This window comes from Catharus ustulatus, chromosome 1 (assembly GCF_009819885.2).
Source record: "Catharus ustulatus isolate bCatUst1 chromosome 1, bCatUst1.pri.v2, whole genome shotgun sequence".
In the NCBI taxonomy this organism is placed as follows: Eukaryota; Metazoa; Chordata; class Aves; order Passeriformes; family Turdidae; genus Catharus; species Catharus ustulatus.
The window spans coordinates 38,157,199-38,181,509 of NC_046221.1; the positions used below are offsets into that span (position 1 = coordinate 38,157,199).

Consider the following 24,311-nt stretch of genomic DNA (forward strand, 5'->3'; position numbering starts at 1 on the left):
ACTCAGTATGCAATTGCAGGGGAGATCTCAGAAGACACAAAAACTCCATTCTAATCTTTACCTGATGCTCTGTGCATTAATGATTGGAAAAATCATATTATAAATTAAATTGCAAAATTTGCCGAACACTTTAAATCCCTTTGGAATGTCTTTTCTGTGAAAAATGTTTTCGATGGTCCATTAATGCACTTTTAGAGAGATCCATTGGCATTGCTTTTCTTTTCTAGTTTATATGTATTCTAAGTGTATTAATTTATCAAGCAATTAGTTGTTTTGATACTATTGTAATTTCTCTCTTAAACAGATAAAGATGAAAAACTTGTCAATACAGGTTTCAAGCTTGTCACATAGTTTCAGATTGACAGCTGAATGCTGTTTGGCACCCTTGTTTTGCAGGGAGAAAGAATTTTAAAAATGAAACAACAACAAGCTAAAAATAGCAGCAGAATAAATAATGTAACATCTGTTGTAAAGTGGAATAAAACAGTTTATAAAAAAGAGAACATGGAAGTTTAGAAACAAATTCTATTTATTGACACTAAAACAGAAACCTAAAATGATTATTGCCTTAGTTGTTCTTTCATTGGTTCTCTTCTATAACAATACTGTAATTCAATAAAATTGGTTAATTGCTAGATTGTGATCCTAAAATCTTTTTCTCTCCTTCAGTATGCATAGAAAATATTGTACAAAATGTAAATGAATATTATTGAAATCAGAATCTAATTTGCCAGCTGCCAGGCTAAAAGTGCTGGATTCAAATGAAATGTTTTTCAAAAGTATAAAAACTTAATCCAAGTTTCCAGATTTCCATCTCTTCTATAATAAGATAAATTTATTACTGTTAAATGAGTTGCCCTAGAGATGTACCAGAGTAAGTGAGAGCATAGAGAATGAGTATTTAAATATATATCTCTAAAGATAAAGATTTGAAAGTGGAAAAAATATACATTGATTAAAATGGCATTAATTCGTTCTCATTATGAACTGTTTTGTTAGGGAATCAAGGAGAGGAAATCATGATGCATATCAGAAAAGGGTTTTTGTTTGGTTCTCCTCTCCCACCTTGCATCTTACTTTAATCATAGAATCATAGAATGACTTGGGTTGGATGGGATCCTAAAGTTCATTTAGCTTTAAACACCTTGCTGTGGGCAGGGTCACCTTTCATTAGACCAGGTTCTCAGAGTCCCATCCAACCTAGTCCTGAAGAACATCCAGGAATGAGGCATCTACAACTTCTTTTGGCAACCAGTTCCAGTATCTTACCATCCCCATAGTAAGAAATTCTTTCTAATGTCTAATAGAAACCTACACTCTTTCAGTTTGGAACCAGTTCCACTTGTCTTGTCACTACATCCCTTGCAAAAAGTCTCTCTTCATCTTTCTTCAGGCTGCCCACAGGTACTGGAAGGTCACAATTAGGTCACCTTGGATTCTTCTTTTTCCAGGTTGAACAATCCCAATTCTTTCAGTCCTTACTTCTAGAAGAGGTGTTTCATCCCTCTAATCATCTTGGTAGCCTTCCTCAACAGGTTGATGTCCTTCCTGAGCTGGGGACCCCAGAGTTGGATGCAGTGCTGCAGGTGGGGTCTCACCAGAGCAGAGGGGGAGAATCACCTGCCTAGCCCGGCTGGCCCAGGATGCAACTGGCTTTCTGGACTGTAAGTGCACCTTGCTGGGTCATGTCCTCTCATCCAGCAGCACCCCAAGTACTTTTGGACAGAACTGCTCTCAATCTGTACATGCCCCAACCTGTGTTGGTACCAAGCATCGTCCTGACCCAGATGCAGTGCCTTGCTCTTGGTCCTGTCAAACCTCATGTGATTCCCAAGCGCCAACTTCCTGAGCCAGTTCAGGTCTCCCTGAATGGCATCCCACTTTCCAGGTATGCCAACTGCACAGCTTGTTGTCATCAGCAAATCTGCTTCATTCTTTTTCTGATAACATGATTTTTGTCTGCATACTCATTACTCCTAAGAGATGTCATGGAAAACCAAAGAGGTGGCACTTGAAAAAGCTTTTATCCGGATCCATTTAGCTGAATATTTTCAGACAGATTCAGAATCTATTAAATGGAGAATACCTGTGGGAAGCAAAAGTATGGAATTTACCCTTCTATTGCTAATATCACACTTACAAGAATAACCTTTTTTAATGTATTTTGTGATAGAAAACCGAGATGATATGAGACAGTTTTTCCATACATTTGGAATCAAAGTAAAGAAAAAGGAAAAAAATAAGAAACAATAATAATGGGAAATAAAGGAGACTTCAGTGCTCTTACAGCTCCTGTAGGAATCTTATGAAGGATTGTAATTTCAATTTACATATCCAGTCAATAGCAAGTTTGAGAGTTTCTATTCTAACTACTACTTTTTAGTTATGGATAAGGTGTCTTTAATGGTATTTAATTTTGAATAGATTAACCACCCAAAGGAAGAAGTAGGTTCAAAAGTTCTTAATTAAAAAACAAGACCAAAGCAAACAAACAAACAAAAAAAATACAAACTCCCAAACCAAACAAATAACAAAAAACCCCAAAAACAATCAACAAAAAATAGAGGTGGTCACCGACTGAAAAGCCCGGTGACCGAAATAGGAAAGTCACATCTGATTTCAGTTCTGCCCAGGTATGGCAGATTTGGGCTCTGCCATAATATTTTTCTACCCAGTAAAATTACAAAAGTACAGTAAGTTCATGAATACAAGCCGCACCAATTTGACTAAGATTTTGCTCCTACACCGGAAATGCGGCTAATACTCAGGAGCGGCTAATATGTGAACAATTTTCTGACATTTACAACCTCAGAAGTGCCAGCCAGAGTGCCGGGGCCAGCTGCTGCAAAGTCGGCATTTTGCGATTGTTACAAATTGCTACTCTGTTGCACCGCGGGTGGAGCCTGGCTCCCTGTAGGCAGCACGGAGGGCGGGGAGAGAGGCAGGAGAATACCCGCCTTCCCTCCTCTACCACAGCCTGGGGGAGAGACGAGGGGGCCCCACGCCGCCATTGCCGGGGCTCGGGGAGGAGAGGGGGGACCCGGGCCACCACTGCCGCTCGAGGAGGAGAGGGGGGACCCGGGCCACCACTGCTGCGGCTCTGGGAGGAGAGGGGGGACCCAGGCCTCCCCTGCCGCAGCTCGGGGAGGCGGCGGGAGGCTCCGTCCCTGCCTACCACCACAGGGCAGCGCCGGGCCGTGGTGACCGAGCCCAGTGGCAGCGGCGGCTGGCCCCCAGTGGCCCTGCCGAGCGGCAGCTCCTGGCTGGGCTACCTGGCTTTGTCAGCAGCCCCTAGCGGGCCGAGCCTGCACAGCCTTAGCTGAGCCAGTAAACCCCGCCCTGCCGCCGTTCTGTTACTATTTGGCAACTTTGTTGCGCACGGGTCCTCGCTGCGAACGACAGAGCGGCTTATATTCAGGTGCGGCTTATTTATGGACAAAAAACGAAATATTTGCCAACACCCAGAGATGTAGCTTATACTCAGTGCGGCTTGTATTCATGAATTTACTGTATATACACTGGACCATTATATTGTGCAAAACATAGTACAGCAGCAACCTAAAGCTAACACCTTTGGATGAGTAAAACCAGTGTATATTATCAATTTCAAACAAAAGTAAACATACTCTTTATCAATGACTTTACTGAATCTGAATTGATCTAAATCTATATAAAGAAAATGATGTTATTTAGAGATTTTCAATTTCATAATTTCATTCTGTTGCATCATCTTAAAATTCTGAGTATTAAAATTAATATAATAATGGAAACACTTCTCTTTGTCTTGATTCCAAGAAAACAGGGTGTTTTCTGTTTTATTCGCTGTCAGTTCTCTTTCCCCAGAAAATAAACTTGGAACTTGCTGGATGAATTAAAAAACATTAAGTTTTTGCAACTGGCCTGCAGAAGAAACCATCAGAAGTCATAAATTGTATTTTGAGCTGTTTGTTTGGCTCTCAATGCCTGAAAAGTTTGACTTGGCTTACTCGCCTTGAGATAGGGAGCTCAGGAAAAAAGTGGGGAACTGGGGGAATCATGAGGGGAGTATATAAGGAAAACTGCAACAGAGAAAGAAGAGGATTTAAGTACCACAGAATAAGGAAAGGAATTAAGAAGATGCTCTTTTCATAGTGGAGTGCAGTTACTATGAGCTATATATCTATATACCTGATTATCCTAGGGTCTTTTCCAATCTGAACAATTCTATGATTCTGTTATTATACATCCCATTAAAGAAACCCAAATTTTTTTTCACAGCTAATAATTAAGGAACGTCTATAACTCACTCGCTGTAACTCTACTGTGAAAGGCCTTCTTAGGATTTTATTTTCCTTGCAAATATTCCTGACATTTGAAATCAAATCCAGGAAACACAAGTGCAAAGCAGAAAGCTTGCATGTGCCTCATTTTACATTCAAAACAAAGCCAACCTGGACATTGTTTGGGAGAAAACATCACTAATAGTGCCAGTCAACCATCCGTAATTCTGTGTTCTGACATGGGGTGTTGAAAGTAGTAGAACATCAATGGGGCACATCTGTCTCACAGCTAAGAAACAGGCTTCTTGTAAACTATCATGCTCCTGAAAAGTTTTATAGATTGCATATTAATCCTGTTATGAATGTGGTTTCTGTTTACTTGTGACTTTGCAGAGAAAAAAATCCTTTTGGAAATGAAACACCTCACTTACAAAAATAGGTTCTCATGATCAATACAGCTCTTGCTTACATGTCCATGTAGCAACATAAATGTTTTGCTAGATATGGATTTTAATTTTTCCCGAAGTTTTTTTAGAAACAACTCATACTGTGTTGGGAAGTGAAATAAAATAAATGGGCCATTTGTCTCTTCTAGTGTGGCAAGTTACAGAAAGTAAAAGCTTACTCATTAGTTTCAACAGCTGAACAGGACTGGGGTCAATTAACATCAGCATAATTAAGAGCATTATCTGAAAATGTCTGATATGTCAGTAAGAAATTGAGAAACTAATAATCAAGAAATAAATATTCAAATAATTACATACAAATATATTTAAAATTTTGGATGTCACTGGATTTAATTCAAAATGTGGTAACGGTACAGGAATATATGTATAAAGTGAAATCCTTAGCATTGCCTCTCTTTAGAAAGGAACATGTTAAATGTAAGTTTTGTACTTTCCTTCACTTCTTGTGGAAGCTGAAATATCTACAAAAGATTGTTAGGTTACTCACTTTTCTAGTGTGGGCATATAGCTGGTAGAATAATCTGGTTTAGTTGTATCTCTTGAGGGCTGGGATATTTCATTCTTCTCTAGGAAAGCCAAAATGGGAGAGAAAGCTGTTGAGGAAGAAGATTAGTTGTTAAATACTGCAAAGGCAAAGGTCCATGTGACTAACCTTTGTGTTATAACCTTTTAGTACTGTAGATTGAAGATCAAGAATGTGTGATTCTCAGATTCTTGCTTAATTCGAGGCAAATGCTATTTCTGTTCCCTCTCGTTATTTCCTATCGCCTAAATCCAGTCAGAGACTGACACCATAATAATCAACATAAAGCCCCTTTTCTATGGATTCAGACCACCCAAAGAAATAGTGATAGTTCTGGGAATTGCAGTGGCAAGGAAGGCCAGAACAGGTGGGTAAATAGATGGGAAACGAGTTTGACCATTGTTTAAACCAGAGGGTCTGGATGACCTCTACAATTGAAAGAAACTGCTGAGTGCCTCTGAAGAATGAAATTTAGTGTCTGTGGCATAGAATTTGGTCCTCTAAATGCCCTTCATACATTACCAATTTACTCATTCATTAAAATGTGGGGATAAAAAGCCAAATTGAAAATCCTTTACTGAAATATCACCAGTGTATTACTTTCCAGAGCTTCAAGCATATTTACTTTTCTTGCATGTGGCAAAAATGTTAGTTTAATGAATTATTAAGGCTATATCCTGAGAAGAACAAATGCTTTGGGAAATAGTTTTCTTTATTTCTGTTCTTAATTGATTTTTTTCCCTGTGTGCTATTTTATGCTTTCATTACCATGGTGGATGAAATGGTAAAAAAAAGAACTTATCCTTATTACCTTTGGTGTTTTGTTGGGGGTTTTTTGTTTGTTTGTTTGTTTTTTTATAAAACCATTTTTCATAATGAAAATTCATTTACTTTAAACTTTGATTAATTTTTTATTTCATTTTAGTCTGATTTTAAAATACATGTACATACTTGAATAATTTTTTGAAGTCATGCCCTTACGATGTAAAGATTATATGGATTAGGTATTTTTAAATCAAATTTAAATGTTAATTTAAAAATAGCTAGTAGTACTTCCAGATAAATACCTAATGCACTTCCTGCTTCTGAAGAACCCTTTGTAATAAAGTCAACTATCTGGTGGGCTAGAAACATGGGGAAACACTGGGACAAGCCCAAAACTTAATCCTATGACAGTATTCCAATTACAGTAATTTCATGATTACAAGCCGCACTGACTATAAACTGCATCCTCCGGGTGTCGGCAACATTTTGTTCTTTGTTCATACACAAGCCGCACCCAGTTATAAGCCACTCTGTCATTTGCAGAGAGGATCCCCGTGAAACTTTCACAAAGTGGCCAATTAGTAACAGAATCATGGGAACACAGCTCTCCTCCCCCGCTGGAGAGCAGCACCGACCCGGTTCGGCTCCCCCTCCCCCTCAGCGGAGCTGCCCCGGCTCAGGGCTGCTGTGTACTCGCATTTCTGGTTGGCAAATTTCTGATTTTTTTTCATATATTAGCCACTCCCAAATACAAGTCGCACTTCCGGGTATGGAGCAAAACTTAAGTTAAAATGGTGCGGCTTGTAATCGTGAAATTACTGTAATTTGGAAGGATTCTAATCAATCATATGTTTTTATATAGTGAAAAATGTACTTCTAGATATTATTGTAAAAAATTACCTCTTATGATGGCTTTGATAATAAAAATATCTTAATATCTAAAACTCATGGTTTATGCACTTTTCTCTTTGGAATATCTTTAATGAAGTGGAGTGAGGAAGTGAAATCAAGAGGTTAATCTGACCTGTGCAGACATCTGCATCCCACAGTGTCCCCTAGAAGTGCCAAGACAATTATGCCAATTACAACCTTCCTGAATTCACCCCCATTTTTAAATCAGTTTTCCCCCTCTGTTCCCTTCTTTAGTGTCACTTAATTTAAATTTAGTTTATGATCAAAGCAACTTAGTGGAGTTTTTCAATTTTTTATGTGTATATACTCATAAAGCACTCTAGAACATAAGCATTTAACCAAGTGCAAGTAGTTAGTAACACTGACAAGCATAGGGAATGTATTGGGAAAAGGAACAGTATCCACCTTGGAAGGCAGTGACAGGATTCATTGAAGAGCTCTGGGCAGTTCTCTAGTGCAGTGGTTGGCAGTGAGGTAGATTATTTTTCTTCTGGTTTTTCTCCATTGTTTTTCACTTTTATCAGAAACTCTTTTAACCCTCCCTCTCTTCACCACTGGTTGTTACCTTTAAATTATGGCATTAGCACCAATTAATGAATTAACCAGCAGTGATGCTAAATTGTTGTTAAGTTTTTGTATACACCTTTTACAGGTTAACATTTATTGATACATAAATCAGTATTAATTACTTGCCTGTGCACAGTGTTTTGGTTCTTTCTGATAAACTGATATGAAGTAAGATAAGGAGGCAGTGGGACTGGAGGAGTCATTCTTAAACCAGGTTTAGATGCTTACTGTGAGAGACCGTCACTATTCAGCCTCGTAGGTGCAAGGCTGGGAGAAGTGTGATATAAGAACTTGAGTATGTGGAGAATAAAGGAAAAATAATACTACAGAGACTGAAAACTGCCCCAATAGTGCAGGTAGAGGTTACAAAGTCATAGTATTGCCAAGGTTACAGCTACAGTGCCTAAGACACCACAAAACATTTGCTATTACTTCTGATGCAAATCCACTGTATCATGTTTTCTATGCTTGTGTGAGGCTGTTTGACTTTAAAGGCCATGCTTCATACCTTTTGCTTGATATTTTTTCATCAAGAGTTGTAGATTTTGTGAAGTTTTGCCCAGAGTTTTCATTATTGCTATTGTAACTCAAGAAAGTTAATTTATGCTGTTTTGCACAATCTCTGTAATTACCCTATTTACTTATTTTTACACATAGAGAGTGGTCTGAAATGGAATAATTTTTCTACATCACAATACGATGCACAAGTTCAGACTCCTAATTCATGCACCTTATTCTATCAGTATAAAAAGAAAACCACCAAAACTAGCAAAAAAAAGTACCTTTTCTCTCTTTCCTCAGAAAAATTTCGAATTAAGAAATTAGTTCTACAGTATCTCACCTACAGATATTCTTTGACCTTTATTTGCAAGAAGGAAAGACATGGGGACAGTCAGGTTCATTTACTCAACATTTAGGGCCTGGTTGTGAAAATGTTAGTACAGACATGTTCTGATTTCTCTCCTGGCTTGATGCTGATGTTACCCACTTCCTGAGCTTTAAGATGATGCTAGACCAGAAGGATTTTGGTCACCACACCCTCCACATATGATAAATATAAGTCCTTTTTCTTCTTCTTCATCTCCTTGAAGATGTCACTTCCTACCATTTCATGGGAGTTGAGCCTCCTGACCCCAATAAGGAGGCTGAGTAGGTTAAAGGGAAGATTTTACACTGTTTTGGTGGTTTGGCCACCTGTTTTGCAAATAGCATTTTTGCTGGTGTATATGATACTGTTGGTTAAATTCTCCAACTGGTTTTTAGTCTCTTTATTTTTTTTTTTACTTTCAAAACAGTATTTAAAGCAGCAATGAATTTCCATATTTATAACATCAGATTGCATAGAAAATGTGGCAGTATAATCATGTTGTAATATATAGCTTCCTTCTGCTTTTGGTGTTTTCAGTAAGTGTAATTTATGGAACCTTATTTCTGCATCTTTAGTATTTTTCTCTGTTTTTTCTCAGTGCCATTTTCGCTTGATGAGATAAAGATATAAATATCTGACATTCTACAAATTATTTCTAAACTCTCAGGATGATAAAGGTGATTCTCTCTAGCATGAAAACTTTGCAACCTGATGCAAGCACCTGCTACCATTTCTCAAAATAATTTTCATCACTTTTTTCAGATTGAGCTCCAGGAAAATTAAGCAAGGCTTCAAACTACCTCTCATAATAACACTGGAATTAGACTGCACCATTCTTAGACCTTTTTTCTGTGGAACAAAAAAGTTGTGTTGCTTTTGTCTAGCAAGTATAGTGCCAGCAGCTGGGGTTTTTTTACTTTAAAATAGTTTGGACCAGTTATAAGAATTTAATTTAAAACCCTAATGGAATTTGTATGTTTGGACTGATAGAATTCTCTGAAACATTACCTGGTTCTCTAATGATACTGACTCACTGCATTACAGTTAACATTTTCCTGGGATTTTGGTGGTTTGGGACTTGTATTAATTATTGAGCACTGGCCTATTGTTCTCCTGAGACTCTCTTTCTGTAGTAAGTTTTGGGGTTTTTATGTTTAGGTAGAGCTTTGGGGAAAAGAGGAAGGAAGGGGTATTGGTTTTGTTCCATGGTAGAATAAAACTTTTGCTTTAGAAATGCCAAAGGTGGTTCTGTGAGACTTAGTCTCTTTATTTCCTGTAAAAAAAGAACTAGAAATAGAACAAAGCAAGCAGACACAAAAAGGTCTAGATTTGAGTAACTGTCTTCAGTCATGTCATTATTTTGGTGTACTTCTCTTATCTGCACTGTTTAAGTCCTTAGGGGTTCAGTTCCATGAATTTTTTATAGCAATCCCTTCCTGTGCCTGATTTCTTTCATTGAGACAATACTTAATCCAAAGTATTTTCCTCTTCCAAGGTAATCAAAACCCTGGCAATTTCATTGTGTATTTATATTGCAAAGAAGTTCCAGATGTTTTGTATCTTCATATCATATACATTTCTTCAGCCAAAACCTAGATTTTTCTCCAGAAGACCATCTTATGGCAGTGTTCACTTCAAGTCTTTCTGGTTCCCCAAGCAGCTTCTTCCATAATTATTTTTATGATTATATGTAATTATTATGGATATAGATATATTAAAATAATATTTTTAATTTCCCATTTTTAATATGATTTGTGTCAATTTTTAGAACAGACTTTCTTTTCCACTGCATTATTTCAGATTAATGCTGTTTCTCCGAGAAAACTGTGTGTAGAAATTCATGCTGTTTACAGAGAACTCATTTCACTGGAATAGGCACAAGGGAGTCTGCTTTTTCTTCCCATTAAAATTAACTCAAGATTATCCTTTAATTTCAGAGATTGAGAGGTTGAGCATGTAAACTACAAAGGTTCAAAACGGTTGCTCTTAAAGTTCTGACACTTTAATATTGAAGTACAATAAATACAGGGGGAAATCAATACAGTAAAACTCACCACTAGCTGTCATGAAATTGTCATGGGAGTGATAGGGGATTGTAAAAGTGACAGTGAAAAGCCCAGAAATTATGTATGTGGGCTAGCATACATGAAAATCAGCTTTGAACCTCTTTGAGTAACAACTTCAGGGTAGTGTAGCATTTGTATAAAATGGAAAAAGTTTCTTATTCAGAGAATATAATAGCAAATGTGGTATCTGAATAGATATTGGTTTTGACATTGTCATTTGGTTATCTTGCCGGTGAAAATGAAAATCATATGCAAAACTGAGGATGCTGCATCACCCTCTGTGGAGCCCAAGTGCTGCATTAGGCAGATGGTGCTGAGGAAGGATGACCTCTGTTCCTTTTGCCTTCAATTTAAAACCCAGATGAGGGTCTGGTTTTGTTCTGAGAATACATAATTTTGTTCAGGTGAGGAACCTTGATATGAAATGCCTCACTGTCACCAGAGGAGAAGTAATATGTGTATGATTCATGCCTCACTGGAGTCTCTCCACACAGCATAGCTGGGTCTGCTTCTTCCATGGCCAATTCCAGGGCTGCAAGAGGAATTTCTCCTCCTTCATTCTTGGGAACGGTGGCTGAAGGTTGCCTTTGCTCAACATGTGGACAGTAAATACCTTCTAGCGTGCAAGTGGAAGGACCTCAATTTTCCACTCTCTTTGCACTAATATCTTTCTATGTTTCTGTGTTGAAAAAATGTATGTACTTACTAATAACATTCTTTTATTTAGGTTATATAGAATCCACAATTTTTTTTTTCCAACATGGTCACTTTAAAGGGGAAAAAAATTTCCATGAAATCTACTAATTTCCAAATCCTTTAAATTTTGCTGTGTATTCATATATGTGGTCCTTTATTACAAAAAGTTCCAGATATTTTGAGTCTTCCAGACCATGTCCACTTCATTTTAAGTGATAAGATGAAACTTTCCCAATGATGAGTAAATAGTCCTTGACCTCCACATAATCACATTTATAAAGAAATTCAGTTTATTGTTTCCAGTATAGATGGTATCAAGACTTTTTCCAAGCCCCTGAGCTACCACTCCATAATTAACACAGTCTCACAAGAAGAAAAGAGCATTAGAATTCAAAGAGCCAGGAACATTATCTTTCAGAGCCATTTCACACTGGTTTCAAAATGTCTAGCTTAGGTTCTTCATCTCAGCTGTGCAAGAATAATGTCTGGTAAATCTTTTTCCCTGTGTTCTTCCACTAGCTCTCTTAGCAGAATCTGTAACATATGGCTGGTGATATATTGCACTATCAGCAGTGCATGCATTGAGTGAAAATATTCAAAGGATTATCCACTGCAATAGCATTGAAAACAGGTTCATCAGGCATGTATGTAGTAAAGGCAAGTGTAGGATACTAAACCCACAAAATATTGTGAAATGGTGAAAATTTAGTATGCCTGCAAACTGAGCACCAATTTTGAGTAGGTGACATAGTGCTTAATACAGCTGTAAATAAGACAGGTTTCAACTCCTTATTTCATTACTACTTCAGACAAATGATACAGGAAGGTATGGACATGATCACATAAATAAATATTTGTTGATCATGTGGCCCTTGTCTTTGAAAATATTTCTATTCAGGAAGAGTGTTGTCTGCAAGCCTTTTTCTCAGTTGAACACCTGAAAGCAAGTCAGGGTCCCAACCTCTTAAATCATTGGGCTATATGATTTGTGCTTGTGAGAACCCCATGTGTTAGTTTGATTTATAACAGTTCCATTTCTAAATTCCAGGTGAATTTTAAATCAATGGAACAGTTGGGGAAAAAACCAAACAACAAATCAAATATAGCTGGGTTGCACAAATGGTTCTTCTGCCTGGTGGATGAACTTAAAATTTCCATGTATTTTATTGGAGAAATTGCACAACACGCTTTCCTTGGAAATGTGAACCTATGCACCCTGCTGCTTAGTGGGTTCTCACAGAATACACTGAATAGCAGCTGAACTACCTCATGAGGGATATAGGGTTCAGTTCTGTCAGAAAAACAAGCACCCAGCGAGTAACTTCTGGATGACACTGTACATTGTCACAACATACTGGTGACTCATGAGTTACAGAGTCTCTAGATTGTTAATGTCTTCGTTTTTCTGATTTATTTTTTTCCCCAGTGCCATATGCTGTTTTTCTTGCAGCACTTCAATTCCTATAAAACTGGCATGTAAATATTTGACAGCTGCAATACAGCTTTTCTAATTACATCTGCACTGTGCACTGGCAGTCACTGCACAATCAATAACACAAATGAAGTTCATCAAATAGAATGTTTTTTTTTTTTACAAAAAGTAAAATTTTGTCAATATCAACAAAACTTAAGGGTGGGAAAAGAAATATTTTGTAACAACCTTGATTCAACCAACGTATATAAATTTGTAATTCTAGGTAAATATAAAAGCAGAAGTAAAGATATATTTTAGACTAATTATTATTTTCTTCTGAGGAAAAGATGTAGCTATTTACTTCTGCTAGTGAGGCTTCATTTTGAAGAATTTAAATATCATCTCTGCTGAAAGTTTTTTCCTCCTTTAGTATAGTTCACTCTTTACAATTGCACTGGTTGTTTCTTTAAAAGGGGCTCTGTTGTGATAAATGAGCGGTCACAGCAGTGCTACTATTTCAACAAAGTCCTTCTCGGTGTTATATTTTAGAGTTTGTATAGATTAAAATGATACTGAGATTGTAAAAGCAATAGGAACTTGCACAAAGATTTCTAATGGAGGAACAAATGATTTTTTTTCCCACTAAGATACCAGACGCTCATTTCATCATGAGGTTTGCTACTGCCTTTGTTTTTCACTTTGTTTCTCTCTGATAGAGCTTGGCTTTTTGGTCTGCTTTCTTATAGGAATAGGTAATTGTACTGGCCACTTAGAAAGCTGCAGCCATTATTCCAGTATTGACCTGATGCACTAATGGCAATGAAAGCTGGGCTTGAGATTGTTAAACAGTGGCTTATGATCTTGTGTTTATCAATAAACTGGGAAATTATTTAGCAACCAGGTGCCCAAATTTTGCTTAGATATCTCCATGCTGAACTGCACTGCAGATTAACACTTCTTGTAGCTATAAATATTGTATATAGTAAAGCATTTTCACTGTCAGACTAAATATTATTGCAAATACAAAGTGAAAAGTTTGTTTCTTAGCTGCTGAATTCAGAGCTTTTCTACTTATTGTAAATTATTCCTGTCAGTTCAGGTCAAGCAGGAACTATGGAAGCTCACCCCTTCAGCTGAGTCCATAGGACTGGGTACTTCAAATGCTGATTCAAAACTCTAAATGTGTAGCTATTACCCAATTTTATGAATCCTCATCATGAAGTGAGTAGACCAATTAAATCAATCATAAAGGTTACAGTGATGGGTCTTTTGTTCATCAGTCCATACTTGTACTTTATAATGCAATACTTTTACCTTTCACTGTACTACTATAAATTCCTTGGAATATGAATTCATTTACAGAGCAGAGTGGGAGGAAGTATCAGTATAATCAGCTTTTTTCCTGACTTGCTTATATGTAGATAAATCTTCACCTCGCTTTAGTGACCCAGTCAATTGTACTGGGATTTTTCAAGAGGAATTTTAATGTCTGCATTTTAAAGTGTATGCAGTACAAAAATCATCTTGGTCTCAATCAGATTCAAAGGACACTAGCTGGCAAATGATTTTGAGCTCTAATTAAATTCACTTGCATCTAAACGTGCTGACATAAAGCTAAATGTTTTCACACACTACTTTAATCATTCAATTAATCAGTAATCTTAACTGTTAATGTGGTCATGTTCTCCGTCACGGTAATTTGCATGAACCTGGAATGAGATTTCCCTTGTTATGTTGCCTGAGTACAAACTGTGGAATCAATTCTAAGTGTAGTAAATCCTTTCATCCAGAAGAATTGTGGACTGTTCTACAATCTCTAGAGTAACTATGTGAGTCGCTTGTTTATTTAATGCAGCTTCTTTGATTGCTAAAGATTTTTTCTTTCATAGGATTTTTTCTTCCTCTTTAATTCTTAAATAATTTAACATTTAAAATTAAAATAGTTGTTTACTTTGCTTAGTTACAAAGAAGTCAGGTGTTCTTGAAAACTTCTGGACTTTGGTTGAAAAGAACTGTTAAAAGAACTGGGGAAGCACAATGATGAGATTAATAGCAGACATAGCCACAGCATCAAAGCAAAAATCCTTTTGTAATTCTTTTCTAAATATGACAGTGGGATTCATGAAGGGAGTGCAGACTGCAAATGTAACACAGAGCCACCAGAAACACTCAGATAAATTGTGGGCATAAATTAGGAGGAAGAGTATTTAATAAAGCTTTTTTTCTTTAATTATCTCAATTCTAATACTCTATCATGGGATGTTTGCTGAATAAGATTCTCTTTATAGGATGGCATAAGATCTAAATTTCTGTTCTTCCAGTTATGATTTTTGGGTATCACATCATTGAAACAGGGCGACATGGCTAAGGCTGTGAGTGAAGGTGTAGTTATTCTGATTCTGGTTCATCTTATTTGATTGTCTCTGGTTTTATTCTGTTTTTCTGGCAGACATTTCTGAAAACCACATGAGTCTTCCAATGATCAATGTCCTATCCTCTCCAGTAGGTTCTACTTCTGAAATGAAGGCAGGCATGCAAGCTCCTAATAGTCTTCCCTCAAACTTCCATGTGAAAAAGTAACTTGATCTTCATGGAAAATGAGCTTAAAGTAAAAAAATCACAATTGAAAGAAATCTGCTTTTAAATTGTGCTGGCAAGCCAGGGACCTCTCTCATATTCATCCACCTCTGCTGACTTGCTGTTAAAGGAATATCTTGTGAATGTTGGATGTTTTGTGTTTAGACTTCTATTCCCATCTTAGCAAAAGCCCTTTTAAATCATCCTTCTCATAACTCTCACATATATTGAAAGCCAATATACAAATATCCAATTTGAATTTTTAAAATTTATTTTGCAGAGGCTTGCACCACTTAATTTCTTAGCTGAAACCTTGGGTCAAATGGTTAAAAACCTTCTGAGTCTGCCCATTCTCTGGTCTCTCTGGCAGTCACACTCCCAACTCAGACGCTTTCACTGCTGGGACCCAGGTCCCTTCCCCATGGGTGGCTCAGTGACCCCACAGGTGCTCCCTTGACTCCCTGCACACCCCACACTCCCATACTCAGACCAGTTTTCCCCACCTGGTCCACCCCAGCTTTCCCAGAGCAGAGCCTCAGATGGCTCGTTCCACAAAGCCATTTATTTATTCATGGTGCAGCCGCACAGAAAGAGCCCCAGCTGGTGCTCCAGGGCAGGACCCTCAGCAAAGAGATCCAAGGATTTTATACCCTCACAGTCTCTGCTCACACAATTCTCTCTCTTTCTCCTGAGTCCTCTGCTCCTGCTTCCAGAGTCCATGTACCTGGCTGGCATCATCCATCTTCGTGCCCTTTGGTAACCAAGTGTTGGCAGCTCATGGTCTCTTGTCTCAGGCTCCCACCCAGAGTTCAATCTACATCACAGTGAGCAGTTGGCAAACTGAGCCACCTGTACCAGATTTATTCCTCAATAGTCCAAATCTGTTATTTTTTACACATATTTTCAGCAGCTTCTACTCCGCTGTTCCAATGGCTCAGGGTTGCATCTTTCTCAATAGATCAAGTATTTTGCTTGGATATATTTTCTTATCTAAAAATAAAATTAAAGAGAAATATTCACCAGTAATCTAATATTGTCTCCTGATCAACCAATACGATCAATAAAATAACTTAATACTCCGGCCAATGTGCTGAAAACATAATACATAATTCAACAACTTCTATATTATTATGGAAGTGTTACACACAAAAATGTACCAAAATATACAGAAAAACAGGTTTGTATGACTCATTGCAACTTTCCTACTGCAGGTTCAAAAATAAGCAAATGTGTTGTCTTCCAGTTCATAAGTTTCCAATAAATTATTCTAAAGGAAATGCCATTTATCTTACTCTAGATTTTAAAATATAGCTAGTTATCATTGAAGATCATTAAATTATATACTGAATTTATTATTTATGCCACAAAAGACTGAATTATAGAAATTTCACCCTCAATACTTGTTTTTTGAAATGTTTTATGGTGTTTAACATACATGAGTAACAGCAAGTGATATTAAAGATTTGAAGCTATAAAAATAAATTACAGAACAAAAACATCTTTTAACCAGAATATTTTAAGGTATGGGTTTTTGGGGTTTTTTTTAATTTGCTTTATATAATAGGTAAATATTAATCACTTTTTACATGTTACTGAAGAATTGGATGATACATGTAATTACTGGGCAAAATGTTTCTTGGTCCTTTTTATTATGACAATAAATTTTTCAACAAATTATTTATATACAGCCTTAGTTTGGGATTATATGTGCATGTCTCATTGTTTTGTTTGAAATTCAAGCCCAAGAAGAACAGCAAATATAATTCTGATTGTATTTTCCTGATGCTTTGCTGTTGTACTCGAAAAAGTTCAGTAAAATTAAGCTTACAAGCCTTATCAGACGCCTGCTATTAAGAGAAAGATTGGTTGTTATTCTAACTGGTACTGGATTGGCATTTATAAATAAACTGGTTTATTCCATGAATGTTAAACTAACTAAAATGCTAAACTAATTATTCTGGGTTTATTTTGCTGTAAGTGACAATAGAGTTTGGTCACCTGACATTTTTCATAAAATCACGGTATGCCTGGTGAGCTCCAGTGTATTCCTGTTCATAATGACATTCATACACTACTGCACATCCTCTCTACATTTTCTGTCCTTTTGGTGTTCCATATTCTGCTTCATACAATTCTCAACAATTAAAATTAAAAAGAAAAACAAAATCCCACCACAGTGATTGCAACACATAATTGTATCCTAAACAACAAGAAGCAGAGAAGTAAATTAATTTACTAGCTGCAAGTATATTTGGTAGGAATGATCTGCTGGTCTTGCACTGTCACACTTCCATCATGCACTGCAAGCATATGATTTTAATTCTTTTGGCAGTGTGAGGATGTAGTTTTGTGTTGACAGGGGGAACAGCATGTTAGTGCATGAATGGTAATGATACTTATTCTCCAGTTAGGCAAATAAAAATGACAGGCTAAGTCAAGCACTGCACTGAACCAGAATGCATTTTAAAAACACATTACTTGGTAAACGGGAAAAGGTTGTTTTAACATAGCAATTATTTATTGAAAGAATGTAATTAAATTTGTACAAAATGTGGGTAACTGAAGGAAAATCTTGAGAGAAAATTGATCATTTAATAAACCTCCATTGTCTTTCAAATACTGAAAGCAGTATAAGACATAGTATTTTATCCCTTGGGTAATTAAAGAGTAACATAGCTGAAGTTGTTGAGACTTCACTGATGTAGAACTCTTGTGACAGTTCAGACTGAAAAACAGTCTTACTTTTCCTCTATTTTAGTGTACAAATTCTGTCCCTCCCTTCCCAATCATAAATAATATATCCCTGTATGGGGATTAGGTATATCAACCTGAGTTTTCCATTAAAATAATTCATTTCTTTCCTGTTAAATTTATGAATATTTATCAAGGGATTATGGGTTAGTTAATAGTATTTCCCCTTAATACATACACATGAATTCACTTTCACATAAGTCTGAAAAATGAGGGGTATCTGTCTAGGGACTAGACTGCTCCCAAGCTCCTGCTAGCAAACTATAAGATTTCCTTAATGAGCAATGGGCAAAAAATAGTCTTTCCTCCTTCAATGCAAAATGTAGTCAGATTCTGCCCATAAAATATCTTTTTTTTTTTTTTCCCACTTTAAGATAAGGAAACATAGGCAAAAAATCTGTATGGGAAGTTCATATATTATCTGGAAATGTTCTCTCTGATAATTGAAAAATACTCTAAAGGACCAGAGTTGTTGACACTGGCTGAAGATAAAGTTATGAAGTACAAAGTCTTCAACAATATTTCAGAGAGCTATTAGGCTGCCAATAGGTTCAATTGCTAGATTTGCCAAAGATTTGAAATCAAATTAGGACACCTCATTTGGCTGATTGACATCCATGTCAATATGCTACTCTTGAACATATCATAGACCATAGCCACAGCTTCAACACACAGAAAAATTATGAAGAGCATTAAGTATAATGGAATGGTAAATCTTTGATGTGCCTGTTTCCTATGGGTGAAGTTCCAAAAGACAGGTGACTGATTTTGGATGAAATCTTTTTTCCTCAAAAACAAAAACAAAGGAAAAAACCCAAAGAAATTAACAACAACAACAAAAATAAAGCACCAACAAAATCAACTCCACTCCCAATGAAGTACAAATAATTTCCTGTAGTCTAGAATGTCCCTAATGCCATGTAGCCTGGCATGTTGCTCAACTGTGCTTTTAAGGATTCTCTTGCAAAATTATATAATAAATTAGTTTGCTGATATGGGTCAACATCGTCTTTTTGAGACCATGGAGATTTATTTTCGCTTTTTTTTTTTTATTATGTAGCTGTGCCTATTCAGACTCCAGAGTAGTCTGAGTGGCAGCATAACATAACATTTGAAATTTCTCCAAAATTTTGATATTTGTCACCAGTCTTTGGTCAAGAGGTTGTTTTAGTGTGTTGACATCTATCTCAGAGGCAGCTATCATAAAAGTGTTCCTTGAGGAGACAATAAGGAGACAAAGCCAAGAAGAACTATTGTATTTGATCTGTGGACTAGATCTGTGGCTTAATTTCAGAATGTCTGAAACCAGAAGTTAGACCTTTGTTTGCAGTCAGTTGGGACTTTGCTTTCAAATGTCTGTCCAGCTGTGCCTTATTATGATGCTAAAGAAAGTACTATGTCAAGAGGTGAAGAATTGAACCTTTAATTCATATTTTACTTTTGTGTTCTTCTGCAGATAGTAACTTCATCCTTGCAAATGCTCAGGTGGCTAAAGGATTCCCCATTGTTTACTGTTCTGATGGCTTCTGTGATCTTGCTGGATTTGCACGAACTGAAGTCATGCAGAAGAGCTGCAGCTGTAAATTTTTACTTGGTGCTGAAACAAATGAGCAGATGATTCTTCAAATTGAGAAATCATTGGAGGAAAAGATAGAATTTAAAGGAGAAATCATGTTCTATAAGAAGAATGGTAAGTCTTTCTTTCCTGTTCGGTTAGTCATAAAGAATGAAACTTATCATAAATGCATATAATATATAATGCTCGTTTCTAAGAAATAATTTGGTGCGTCTATCATCAAGCATATAAGAATAGATTTGAATAATCACATTAAAGTACAGTAGTTTCACGAATACAAGCCGCACGGAGTATAAACCGCACTTACGGTGTGTCGACAATGTTACTGTCTTTGTCAATAAATAAGCCGCACCCCGAATATTAGCCGCACTTTCGTTCGTAGTGAGAATCCATGCGCAGCTTTCACAAATTGGCCAATTAGTAACAGGATCGCGGCATAGCGGGGTTTACTGACTCGGGGCGGGGCCAGGCAGGCTCGGCCCGCTCATGGCTGCCGACGGGGCTGGGTGGCCCAGCTCGGTGCTATGGCCCGGCGGGGCCGACCGGGTGGTGCTGCCGCCACCGCCGGGCTTGCTGGCCCCCCTCTCCAGTCAGCACCACCCCGCTGCCGCGTTTGCTCGCCCTGCCGGTGGTGCTGCCACTGCCGCTGCCGCTGCCGGGATCACCAGCAGCCCTGCTGCCGCGTTTGCTTGCCCTGCCGGCGGTGCCACCGCTGCCGGGCTCCCTGGCCCCCCCACTCCCGTCTGCACCACCGCCGCGTTTGCTCGCCCTGGCCGGCACTGCAGACCCCTGCACCACCGGGCTCCCCCACGCTGCTGGCCCCGGTTCTCCTGGGCTCCAGTGGACTGCTAACCCCGATTCTACTGGGCTCCCCCACCCTGCTGGCCTGGGCTGTGCCGCCCCCCCTGCCCCGCCCTGCTGGCCCAGGCTCTGCCGCCCGCCCCCCGCACCACTGACCCCGCCTCTGCCAGGCTTTCCCACCTCTGCCGACGCCGGCCGGGCTCCAGCTTGGCTTGGGGCTGCCACGGGCTCTCATTTCCGTGTTGGTAGCTTTTAGAATATTGTTCATATATTAGCCGCCCCTGAATATTAGCCGCACTTCCGGGTTTCCACCAAAATTTTGGTCAAATTGCTGCGGCTTGTATTCGTGAAATTACTGTACACATTGACATCATGTTTATTTTGGTGTTATTGATTTCATATAAATATGTTACAAAGCTGCATTGAAGAAATTCAGGGTACTAAACTGCACTGTGAGACTGTTATTTGCAGTCAGTATTATGCTGTTTTTTCTGCTTTTTCTTATACTGAAGTTTTTACCTCTTATTGCTGAAACTGTAATGAAAATATTCACCACAAAATAAGCTACATAAATTCTTCAATGCCATCAGTAAAATTCTTATATATATGTGGATATATGAATGAGCCAAGTGATTTCTTCTTAACAGCTGCTATACATAAACACAATAATAACAATTTTCAAAAAGTGAAAAACTTATATTCAATTATGTATTGTCACATAAAGAAAATTTCCAGGCATTAAGCAACCCCAGAGACTACAGGAAATTCCAAGTTGCACCAGCAAAGCTTTGACTCCTGTGGTGAGGCATTTATAAGGGCAATTTCATAGTCAAGACACATGAGGCACAGAAGGCAGCAACCCATGCTGCACACTTCCCAGATTCTTTCATTTATATCAGGCTCCTCAGTGTACTTACTCCATGTATTCCTATTGCCACATTCATGTGATCTTCAAATAGGTGACACCAAGTCTGCAATAATGATAGGATTTCAAGCAGGCTAACAGGAGCTGGGTGATCCATGGAGACAATGGATCCTTGGGTGTTTGTTATCATTTTCTCTTTTATTATATTGCTAGAGTTTGTAGGCATGTATGTTGGCCACGTTTTTCTCATAGGTTTTCTCTTCTTCTGTCTTTATTAACGAAGCATTTTCCTTTCAAAATATTACTATTATATGCTTTAAAAAGTTATTTTCTAAAAGTGATAACTGCATAATGACAACAAAGTGGTTTGGAGTGTTAGGAGAAGGCAGCTTCAGTTTCACTAACAACAAAAAAGGAAGAATGTTCCTTAGTTGGTTTGTGTTCATGATTGCAGCTCTTCACAGTATGAAAGTTTTAAGTTAATCTGTAAGATCCTGCTAAATGCTTCCTCATCTTGACTTTTTGGGGAGGCTTGGGAGTGTGTGAGAGTGTTTGGTTTTGCTTTTTATGTACAAAAGAGACTCACACAGTTTCTTGAAATTGTTTCAGGAAGGTTATTCAAATAAAGTAGTTCCAAATTTGAAAACATGTCTGAATATAGAGGAAAAATTGTTTTAACCTGGAAGGATAAGAGCTGCTTTTTTCCAGTATTCTATAGTGATAACTGGGTATAGTAAGAAGATATTTAAAGAAGTAAAAGAAGTAAAGCTAAGGCATTCATTTAATTGTCTTTGTCCTGAATTATAAATTGTAATTCCTTTACATTATGAAGGGGTGCTTCAAAACCATAATAGATATGATTAATACAGGCAGAAAGAGATTGCAGGTCAATTATCAGAGAAGTAGCTGAATCACAGATAAATAGATAAAGAGAAATTGTTGAGGCTAAAAGAATTCCCACAAACCATCCTACATACATCCCTCTGTATAATTTGTCTGGAAACCTCTGAATTTTCTGAATAGGAATAAATTTCCCCTACCCATTACATTTTTTATTTCCATGTGTTTCTGGACCACTGGGAAACAGAAATGAATAGCTATTAAAATAACATGAGGGTTTCTTGTATAAAAGCAAAATTTATCTTAAAAAACAATCTTGATTTTTCAACAGAACTGCAAAGCACAGGTTCCAAATTGGGCAAATCAGCCTTTTAGCTAAACGTTTTAGCATTTGGGTTGTGTTTGGGGGTTTTTTTCAGAGAAAAAAATTGAATTTTTGAGCTTATTCAACTTTTATTTTAAGCTTATTCAACTTTGTCCAGAAAAAGGTTTTAAAAATATTCTAAGACATAAGAACTTTGGGAATAATATCCCTGAAATGATTGTATGGATACATTCCAGTATATCCAATATGGTAAGTCATTGTTGCTTGGACTGGTATAATGTCAGGAACATAAGTCAGTGGAAGATAAGTAGCCAGCAATGTCTAGTTATCACAGGGCCACATTTCAGTACCCTGTTAGGGCTTTAGGGTGTCAGAGGGGGACTCCCATCTAGCTTTAGTCTACTGTTTATCACAGCCTTGTTTTGTAGGCTTAACTACAAGACCAAATGAGCACTTTCAAGTTCCAGGGGTAATTCTTAGCTCACAGAATAGGCTGATGTGCCTCAGAATACTTCTTGAAATCTTAATAGTTAGTACAAAATTATGATTAAAAATTCCTATGTGGGACATGGATGTATGAATACAATAATTTGCTCTTGGTTTGGTCTTCTGGATTTGGTCTAAAATGCAGATCATATGTGTCCTGTTATTTGGGGCAGACATTCAAGGTTACAAAACTGAACATGCATCTATTCATTAATTGTCATATTTTTCAATATTTTAAATTTGATTTAAACTTATCTCAAAGCTTGTTCTGTTTGTATCATTAAATTAGACTGTTCATCTTAAACAAGTAGCTTTGATATGAATTTATTAAGCTTGTATATGGACTTTTCACAGTCATTTAACCATCATTAAAGAATTCACATAGCACCTCTGCTCAGTAATTCTTAGTTAAAGGAATGATTGCTGTAACTAAAGAAACCCCAGCAATCCACATGCATTTTCATGGAAATTTCAGACTGCTCTGAGATGATACTGTAGTAAGAGTGGTGTGCAAGGAGTTGGGTAGGAATCTGAGTACAGTAATTTCACGAATACAAGCCGCACCATTTTGACTAAGATTTGGCTCCCAAACCGGAAATGCGGCTAATACTCAGGAGCGGCTAATATGTGAATAATTTTCTGACATTTACAACCTCAGAAGTGCCAGCCAGAGTGCCGAGCCGAGCAGCTGCAAAGTCGGCATTTCGCGATTGTTACAAATTGTTACTCTATTGCACCACGGGTGGAGCCTGGCTCTCTGCAGGCAGCACGGGGGACGGGGAGAGAGGAGGGAGAGCTCTCTCCTTCCCTCCTCTGCCGCAGCCCGGGGGAGAGACGGGGGGGCCCCATGCCGCCATTGCCGTGGCCCGGGGAGGCAGCGGGGGCCCCGCGCCTCCATGGCCGCGGCTCCGGGAGGCGGCAGGGTGCTCCATCCCCGCCTGCTGCCAATGCAGCGGGCTTGGGGGGGGCTCCATCCCTGCCTGCCACCATGGGGTAGCGCCGGGCCGTGGTGACCGAGCCCAGTGGCAGCGGCAGCTGGCCCCGAGCGGCCCCGCCGAGCTGCAGCGCCGGGCTGGGCCACCCGGCCCCATCAGCAGCCCCAAGCGGGCCAAGCCTGCACAGCCCGAGCCGAGCCAGTAAACCCTGTCCTGCCGCCGTTCTGTTACTATTTGGCAATTTTGTTGCACGCGGGTCCTCGCTGCGAGCGACAGAGCGGCTTATACTCAGGTGTGGCTTATTTATGGACATAAAACAAAATATTTTCCAACACCCAGAGATGCGGCTTATACTCAGTGTGGCTTGTATTTGTGAAATTACTGTAAAGTGGATTATCTCTGTGTTGAATGAACTGCAGAATTTCATTGTCATTTGGGTCTGGATTTCAAGAGAAAAATTATCTCAAGCAGTTGTGCTCTGACCAATCCTTCTGCGACCACTAGAAGTTGATAAGAATTTCTTCTATGTGTGTTTCATTTGGGAATTGTAATGAACTCTTAGAATAGGATAAGCTGGTTGTAACTCCTCATCCTGAACATTTTCTGCCACGTTAGCAA

General features: G+C 38.2%; 1 protein-coding gene across 2 annotated transcripts in view; it reads left to right on the forward strand.

Moving 5' to 3' along the window:
• Positions 1 to 24,311, forward strand: part of KCNH8 (potassium voltage-gated channel subfamily H member 8) — a 185,274-nt gene that overhangs the window by 39,375 nt on the left and 121,588 nt on the right. For both annotated transcript variants that reach the window (XM_033079300.1, XM_033079308.1), the window contains exon 2: positions 19,322 to 19,555. In XM_033079300.1, coding sequence (XP_032935191.1) covers positions 19,322 to 19,555 — 234 coding nt within the window. The remainder of the gene's footprint in view (positions 1 to 19,321; positions 19,556 to 24,311) is intronic.